A 9,554-nucleotide genomic window follows, 5' to 3' on the forward strand; every position below is an offset into this window, starting at 1 on the left:
GAAAAGTGCATCAATGAATGAGTGGAATTCCAAAATCTCTGTAGATGTTCATGGAAATTAATAATAATAAAAAAATTGAAAAATTTCCCTTCAAAGAAAAATGAATTAAGTCTTTGTAATGTATATATTTAAAATGATGTTCTTGTTGTTATGTGCCATCCTGCGATCCATAGCAACCTTGTGTACAGCAGCTCTGAACCCTGCCCTGTCCTGAGCCAGTCTCACTTTTTTTGACACACCAACCCCATTGCCCTGATCACTGTATTAATCCATCTCATCCATGGTCTTCCTCTCCTGTGCTGTCCCTCCACCCTTCCAAGCATGATGTCTTTCTCCAAGGACCAGTCTTTCCTGGCCACATACCCTAAGTATGTGAAACAGAGCTTCAAAATCCTAGCCTCCAAGGAGAAACTAATTTTCACCCTCTCCAAGAAAACTTATTTGTTTTCTTGGTGGTCCATAGTATGTTTAAGACTCATCTTCAGCACCACAATTCAAAGTCATCCATTCTTATTCTGTCATCCTTAGTCATTGTTCAACTCTCTGAAGCATAACAAGTAATTGAGAAGACTATGGCTTGAATCAGGTACACCTTAGTCTCTAGATTGACATCATTGCTTTTCAGTACTCTGGAGAAGTCCCTGACGGCAGATTTTTCCCAGTGTAATTAATGTTTTTATTTCCTGACAGCTAGTGTTAAGAGTGTTGATTGTGGAGCTGTGCAAGCTGTAATTATTAATAACCTCAAGCTCTTCACCATCTCCCATGGTACTGCCAATTTTCCCAGTGGTGAACCTTTGTCTTCTTGGTGTTAAGGTTTATTCTGTATTAAAGACTACAGTCCTTGACCTTCTACAGTAAGAGTTTCAGGTCTTTTTCAGTTTCAGCAAGCAAGGTTTAGTCATCTGCATAATTTAGGTTGTTGATGAGTCTACCTCCAATCCTGGTGCCACATTCCTCCTCATGAAGACTTTCTTCCCAAATGATCTGCTCTTCATATAGAATGAAAAGATATGGAGATAAGATGCATCCCTGAAGCACTCCTTTCCTGACTTTGAGCAATGCAGTGTTTCCTGACACTGTTCTGAGGACTTCTTCCTAGTCCAAGTATAGGTTTCGCATAAGTACAATCCAATGTTCTAGAATTCCCATTCTTCTCAGAGTAAGCCACAATTTGGTGTGATCCACACAGTCAAATGCCTTTGCATAGTAAATGAAGCACAGATAGACATTCCTCTGGTACACTCTGCTTGTTTTTGTAGTAATTTCATTACAGATATCATGATCACACAAAACATACTGACACTAGTGCTGATTTAAGGAACACAGCAAAGGTCAATGGGATCTCATTTAAGAGAGATAAACACTATTCCTGCCTTTCTCACAATATTTACAGATGAAGCAACATTTGATGTAGACAGTTTAATCAGGTTATGACATGGAAAGAAAAAATAATCATTATAATGGACAGAAAAGATAAAAACTTAATTACGGAAGCAGGAGGTGAGAGATGATCAGTAGGTATTCAGGATTCTTCCATTAAGATATGTATGGCCTATTTACATAATGGAGTGCTCTGGTGGCCTAGTGGTAAGAAGTTGCACTGTAATCTCAAAGGCACATGGTTCAGATCCACCAGTTGCTCCTTGAGATAAAGACGAGCAGTCTCCTGATGTATTAACTGACTCTGAAAACCCACTGGAGGGTCAGCTGTGAGTTGATTCTAACTCAACAGTTCATAACAACAACAATGTTTACATAATAGGGAGCTCAAGTGGCCTAGTGGTAAGAAGCTTCCCTGCAATCCCCAAGCCACATGGTTCAAATCCATCAGCTGCTCTGTGAGAGAAGGGTAAGCAGTATTCTCCTGTGCAATTTACTGCATCTGAAACCTTCTGGACATTCATCTATGGGCTGGTTTCAACTCAGTGACACACAGCAACAATTTACATAATAAGTAAAAAATAATATAGAGAAGCAGTTTGGGACTAAATTATTACAGATAACCATGTAAAAGTGAAACACATTCATTAGTATGAGGGGCAGGGAAATGATAAGCAATAAAATGAGATTAGACTTGCCCTTTAACTATGCCTTTTTTATCACGGATATATGTCTGTTAGAATGGAAATACCTGAGCAAGTTTATAGGATACATTAATAGCTGATGTAGTATTCAATTTAGTACTTACCTGAGCAAGTTTAAAAACTAAGACTACTTCAATTGTCATAGTTCTCTAAAGAGAAATATTCAAGATAGCGTTTAGAGAATTTTCAACTACAAATGGACATAAACGAGGGAAGACTTAAGTAGAGTTTGTGCACCTAAGTTGTGGATAGTCAATCATTAATGATGAATGAGAAGGGAAAGAGGAGCTTTTGCAGGGTGTTCTCCATCTGACTGGCACTGTCAAAGCAGCTTTCAGAAGACTGACATGCCCACTGAAGACCAACTATAAAAATGACACAAAAGCTAAGATGATACAGCAATATGAAGACATCAGAAACAGCCAGGACAACTAGAAATTGAGTAGCAAATATCCCTGAGGAACGAGAACTTCAGAGAAACAAATTCGATTCAGTATTTACCATCAATCCCCTCCAGCATTTCTGCTAACTTGACTTGGGACAAGAGGCTAAGCCAGAGCCACAGTGCAGAGTGCTGGAAGCTCCATGAGTTGGAGAAACAAATACTGGGTCGTGGATCTGCCAATTCTGCTCGCTTTTGTGGATGTAATACCTCAAAGAAAGAAGAACTGCACAAAGATTAGCCTGATAACTCTAAATGTAGTTTCCCCCTGAGGAATATCATTATGTTGTACATATATGGAAAACAAGTGTGTGTGTGTGTGTGTGTGTGGGTAAGCAGATAGTAATTACTAAGTAATTAAAAGCACTGTTAATTATGTACAAATGATAATTGTTTGAGATATGTCACATTTTTTGTTTTTTTAGGTGGTTTGAACCTTTCGTCATGCAGTGGCTAGATGAAAATGAGGATGTGTCAATGGAGTTCCTTCACGGAGCACTGGGAAGAGACAAAAAAGATGGAGTGAGTTTAAATATGTTTAAGATTGCTGATTCATTAATACTGTTCAGTTTTGTTTGTTTGTTTGTTTTTAATGAGGATTGGTAGGCTCCTTGTTATTAATGGTTTTGGTTTTTGGTAACTCTTTAATGACCAAATAAATTTAAAACATCATTTTGAAGAGTTGGTGGAAGCCATAGGAAACTGCTTAAATTAATAAAATCTGTCACTCCTCTCCCCAAACATCCTTTTCTTTTAAAATTAATCTGAATCTCTACGTTGCCTAGACTGGAACAAACTTTGTTGGTGCCCCTGAAACCTCAGGATTTCTAGATTAAGAGTAAATATGCTCTCTCAATCTCTCTGGAGTAATTCTCAAGACCTTCAACTACAATTGGTTTGTTAAACTGTCTCAATGACTAATCCCCGTGGGACATGAGAATTAAGAAAGAGTGAGTCTCTCAATTCAGAAAGGAGAATCCAATTAGCAGAAGACTAGGGGCCTACATTTGTGATAATAGTTCCACTACTTTCCAAGTAGTTCTGGTGACTTATTGGTAAGGAGTTGAACTGTCAATACAAATGCGGTTCAAATCAACCAGCTACTCCATGGGAGAAAGACGGGTAACCTCCTACTATGTGATCAAACGGCCTCTGAAAACCTGCTGGAGGGTCAGCTGTGGGTTGGTTCCAACTCAGTAGTTCACAACCACAACAACTCAACTTTCCAAGAGAGGAGAATAAAGCATTTTGAGGTGAATGAGCATTTTATTACTGGGAAATGGATGTATGTGCTGTCATTTAGTTCTTTATGTGAATTAATGAAGGTTCTTTCCACATCCCATCTAATGTGCCTATTGGGATAATTTCAACTTCTCTCCCCTCAGTTCCAGCAGACATCTGATCATGCCCTATTCTCCTGCTCTGTGGTTGATGTGTTTGCTCAGCTAAATCAGAGTTTTGAGATTATCAAGAAACTGGAATGTCCAAATCCTGAAGCATTATCTCACTTAATGAGGAGATTCGCAAAGGTAAGTCAGATGGAATGAATCTCTTCTCTTCTGAGACTATGGCATGTTATTTTCTGCACAGACATTAAAAAATAAAAATGTTGTTTATTTACTCTGAAGCCAATACCAAAATTTAGTATCTTCTCCTAGTACTAAGAGCTTAATTCATTTATAGGGTGGTCATCTAAATTTCCTAATATTTACTTTAATATGGATTTGTATCTTAAAAACTTGTTATTCATATTAATGATTCAGTCATTTTATAGTGTAATAGAGTACTATGGACTGACAAATTATTTTTCAAATGTGATGTTTTCTATTTGAAAGTAAGCCTTGCCATTTCATATTTAATTAGTAAATATTTTTAAATAGATACTGTAATACAAAATTTATATTAGACTGAAAGCCATGAAAATTTCAGTTCTTATTTAAAATTGACTATTAAAATGCAGTGTGAATCTGAGTAGTTTACTAGATTTTTATGGATGTAGAGTTGCTGTTTTCCTTTACTGATTAACCTTAAGCATCTGGTTTATTCTTATGGCCCCTTCCTCCTCAGATCCAAGGACAGTTGCTATATGCTTGCTATGGTGCTAAAGGAAACTATAAGAAATGAAGAGTGAAATATTGTCCCTTCAAAATATTCTTCCCTTAATACTCCTTAAAATTACTAAGATCGCATAGCATGAGCTACTTTGGAAAGGGATTCTGCTTTAAGAGTAGTGAAAGCAACACTGAGAGAAGAAAATTGGCAAGAGCTTATAAAAGTAGAGGTATAATGGGAAAAGTGGGTTTCCCAAAGCACCAACTCTTAACTGATTGCCTTTGAGTATGAACCAACTCATAGCTGACCCTCTACTGAGCTTTCAGGAAGCTGAAAGCTTGTTAATCACAACTTTACTCACTGAAAGTGAAGAAAATCTGAACCACTTGCAGCAGAAGATCAAAGACTACAGCTTTCACTACAGATTACATCTAAACATCAAGAAAACAAAAGTTCTCACCACTGGACCTGTAAGCAGCATCCTGATAGATGGGAAAGTATTGAAATTGTCAATAATTTCATATTCCACAATCAACACTCTTGATTGGTCAACACTCTTGAATCAACATCCAGCCCCATGGTGCTAGAGCCACACCAACTGACTCACAGACTTAGAGTTGTGGTAGTGAGACTGGGGTTTATGCGGGAAATGAGTGTGGGAGACAAAGAATATCTCACAATACAAATGAAGGTTTTAGCCCAATAGCTCCAAGGCATGATTTCTCAATGAGTCCAGGCTCTGGTTGCAGTTCAGCAGTCAAATCCAAACCATCCATCAAGATTTTCTCCAGAGCAGTAATAAGTTAGCTGTTCCTTCAAATATATAGCAAGAAAAGCCAAACCCTTAACTGTGGCCAGCACAAATAGGAGAAGCTTCACGTCATAGTTTCTCCACAGCACTAATAGAGTCCCTTCACCACTAGGATCTCGCTCTCATCAGGGTGTTGCCGCCACAAGCCTTACTTGCCTCAGGTCTTACTCCCAGAATTCTTGCTTTCTTCAAGTCTTTCTTTCCAGTATGGGAAGCAATCTTTCTCTTATCCTAGTCCCATAGCTTTTGGTTATTTGCAATACCATCCTGATTTGCAAGACCATGTGTTTGCAGTTAAGTTAGCTGGAGACCACAGACAACTGGAAAGGCGAAAATAATCCAGCTTTTACGCTAACACTACAACCGTCAACAAAGTAGATTGACACAGTAACTGTTAGAATGTCATGAAGTATATGGGACATGATGAGAAAGACACAGGACAGGGTAGGGTAGATCTGCTATTCAGAGGATCACAGTGGGTCATGGTTGACTCAAAGGCATCTAACAACAATAACAAGTCACATGGGAGGAGATTGCCACTTTGGAGCTGCTGGTGGTTTCAAATTGCCAGAGAGATGCTGTCTTTGGGTTAAAAATGCAATTCCCTATAGAATAACCACTAGAGGCTTTGTTGTGTGCCATCAAGTGAGAACCAACTTATAGCTGATCCTCTAGTGAGTTTTCAGAGGCAGTTATTCACATGAGAGGAGGCTGTCCATCATTCTCTGACAGAGCAGCTAGTGGGTTTATATAGCATGCCTTCGTGATTGAAGCACAGCTGCTTAATACTAGGCCACCAGAGCCCCTTTAACAAGCCTAGAATGGGGGGGGGGAGGGGCGGGGAAGAGGTCCTAGGCAAGAACTTGCAGAAATAAAAGGAAAGTGAAAACTGAGCATGCCATGTGAAGTGCAGTTGGAAAAACAGTTCTTTTGACAAAAGACAGGCTTGTGTGAAGCAAAGGGCTCTGATTTCTGGATTGAGAAATTTATCCTTAATCTGGAAAATTTAGAAGCCCTTGAGTGTTTGGACACTTTTAGACAAGGTAATAAAATAAAATAATATACAGTATATGGCAAACCTAGGTATCACAAGTGATTTACATGTGGCTCTAATCAAAAGGTTAGTAATTTGACTCAACCTAGAAGCACCTTGAAAGAAAGGCCTGGAAATCTAGTTTTAAAAAAAAAGTTAACCCTTTAAGAATCCATGGAGCACAGTTCTGCTCTGACATACAAGAGGTCACCATGGACTGGAAGCATTTTGATGTCAATGCATTCTACCTCTCAGTGATCTTAGAATAAACCTCATTTGATGCATTATTTGATGGTAGAGGTAGCAGTTATACATAATTTTAATGAATATTTTTATCACTAACGAACATTCTCTGGAAGCAGGAGCGGCATCCACTTCCGAAATCGCTTGCCTCTGGAAACTCTATGTATGAATAGTGCTCAGGCCTTTCGTTCACAGGGTCGCTATGAGTTGTCTACGACTCAATGGCACCTAACAACAACAACAACAGTAACAATGTACATTCTGTTTTATGCATATACATTAAGTTGCATGTTGTTGTTGTTATGTGCCGTCTTCTCCTTATATCATCCCTAGCCAATGTCTAGCTTTTTGATACACAGTAAGTAATTATGAAGACTATGGCCTGGATCAGGTGTACCTTGGTTTCCAGACTGACATTGTTGCTCTACAGATCTCTAGAAACAGTACCTGACAGTAGACTTTCCCAGTGAAATTTGTCTATTGATTTCCTGGTTACTGGTACCAAGAGTTTTGATTATGGAACCAAGCAAACTGAAGCTGTTAACAGTCTCAATCTCTTCACCCTCTATCATGATAACGCCAATCAGCACAGTGATTAGAATCTTTGTTTTCTTGATGTTGAGCTTCAATCTATATTGAAGACTGCAGTTCTTGACCTTCCGCAGCAAGGCTTCAGGTTCTCCACAATTTCAGCAAGCAGGGTTGTTTCATATGCATAACACAGGTTGTTGATGAGGCTTCCTCCAATCCTAATGCCACATTTCTCCTCATAGAGCCCAGACTCCCAGATAATTTGTTCTGCATATAGATTGAAAAGGTAAGGAGATATAGGACACATCCTTGGTGTACACCCTTCCCAGTTTTGAGCCATGCAGAATGAGGGGATGTCTGTGTTTAATTAACTATGCAAAGGCATTTGAGTGAATCACAACAAACTGTGGCTGACTCTGATTAGGATTGGAATCCCAAACAATTAATTATGCTTATGAGAAGCCTATACTTGGACCAAGAGGCAGTTGTCAGAACAGAGCAAGGGAACACAACGTGGTTCAAAATTGAGATTTTTCATGTTGTCTTTTATTTACATTATATTTTATTCATTTACATTGTGATATCCCCCTTTATAAACATCCCACCAATAGCATTCATGGAAGTGGGTAAACCAGCTACTTCATGCCTCATGCCCCATATTTTTGGAAACTTGGACCATGCATCCCATCCATAAGCAAAGTCTAGTCAAGGCAAGCCATTAGGATACAGCCTTCGTTCCCAGCCTGGATCATCTTTTTTTCATGTGGATGAATTCTAGTCAACTCATCCACAGCCATCTATGGCTAGGGTCAAATTGACATCAGCTGCTAGCTAAGAAGTTCACACTTCTCCCTAATTCCTGACTTAATCTGCTCACTCAGCCAAAGCTCCCACATGGGGCCAAGTCAAGTCAACCAGCCAACAGTTCACATGACTCCCTGTTCCTGAAGCCAACAGTTCTTTTCTGCTCGACTGTGTATGCTCTGTGGGCAGAGCTGAAGGAGCAAAGCACATTCAAGCTCAATCTGTTTCTCCATTGTATTTCTCCCACTTCTGTAATCCCTACAAGTGAGCATCCTCCACCCTTGAATCATAGAAGTGGACGCTGTTGGTCACTAACTTTACCCTGCCTCAGAAGCCAAACAGCTTGTTCCAGTTCTAAAAAGACAGTCTCTTCCTTTCCTTCCACCCTCCTCACCTTTTTTCAAATGCCTTTCTTTTAAATGTGTATCTCTTCAATCCAAAGTCCAGTGTGGCTCCACAAATGCATTTAAATGCATATCTCCTCAGAGTAATGGGTGGAAGAAATAATCTTTCCTCTTGACCAAGTCCCAACCCCTACTACCAGATTCTACTTTTAACAAGCTTATCTCTAGGGCAAATCTTCCCTTTAAGTGCTCCTAATTAAGAATTGGCTAAAGTGGATTATACCTTTTCTAAATGTACAATACCCAGTATTCTGTTTGCTGCAGCCTGAAGTATGGACGGCTTCTCAACATTTAAAAAAAAAATTCTCACCACTGGGCCAACTGGCAGCATCATGATAGAGAAAAGATGGAGTCTGTTAAAAATTTTAGCTTGATTAGCCCCACAATTAACACTCTTGGCACCAACAATCAGGAAATCAAAAGACAAATTTTGTTAGCCAAATCTGCTGTCAGGGTCCTTTCCAGAGAACTGAACAGCAATGATGTCAGTCTAGAGACTAAGGTGCACCTGATCCAATCCATAAGATTCACAGAATTAATGTCTTTAAGTTGTGCTGGAGAAGAGTCTTGAACATACTATAGACTGCTAAGAGAACACACAGGTATGCTTGGAGTGGTTGAAACTGAGCTCCTCCTCGGAGAGAAGGATTTTGAGGCCCCATCTCACATACTTTGGGCATGTTTCCAGGAAAGACCAGTCCTTGGAGAAGGACCTCATGCTTGGAAGGATGAAGGGACAGGGTGGGAGAGGAAGACTCTGAATGAGATGGACTGACTCAGTAACTGGGGTAATGGGGATAGTTGTGTCTGAGACAATGAAATTGGCTCAAGATAAGGCAGTGTTCAGAACTATTGTACATAGATAAGATCCTTATGAGTTACAGGCAACTTGACAGCACATAACACCAACAACGCTTTTTAACATCCCCCTCCACTTTTTAAAGTTGATTTGTATATAGCCACCCTTACACACTACATTTTATCCCTGAACATTGTGCCCCACAAAATCCCTCCTACACACTGTGGTGTTGTTGCTTGTGACTCACAGTGACCCTATGTACAACAGCCTTAAACTCTGCTTTGTCCTGTGCCAATCGCACTGCCTCTGACACTCCAATCCCGATTACCCCAGTCACTGAATCAATCC

The 9,554-nt window shown here is 39.6% G+C and overlaps 1 protein-coding gene across 1 annotated transcript in view; it reads left to right on the top strand.

The window, feature by feature from the left end:
* The window catches only part of UNC13C (unc-13 homolog C (C. elegans)), a 912,374-nt gene that overhangs the window by 708,700 nt on the left and 194,120 nt on the right, over positions 1 to 9,554 (top strand). Inside the window, exons 20-21 of the mRNA XM_006898243.1 lie at positions 2,955 to 3,051; positions 3,915 to 4,058. Of these exons, the coding sequence (XP_006898305.1) occupies positions 2,955 to 3,051; positions 3,915 to 4,058 (241 nt within the window). The remainder of the gene's footprint in view (positions 1 to 2,954; positions 3,052 to 3,914; positions 4,059 to 9,554) is intronic.

The sequence above is a fragment of the Elephantulus edwardii genome, unplaced genomic scaffold (assembly GCF_000299155.1).
Source record: "Elephantulus edwardii isolate Elephantulus edwardi_28Jun2011 unplaced genomic scaffold, EleEdw1.0 scaffold00225, whole genome shotgun sequence".
Lineage (NCBI taxonomy): Eukaryota > Metazoa > Chordata > Mammalia > Macroscelidea > Macroscelididae > Elephantulus > Elephantulus edwardii.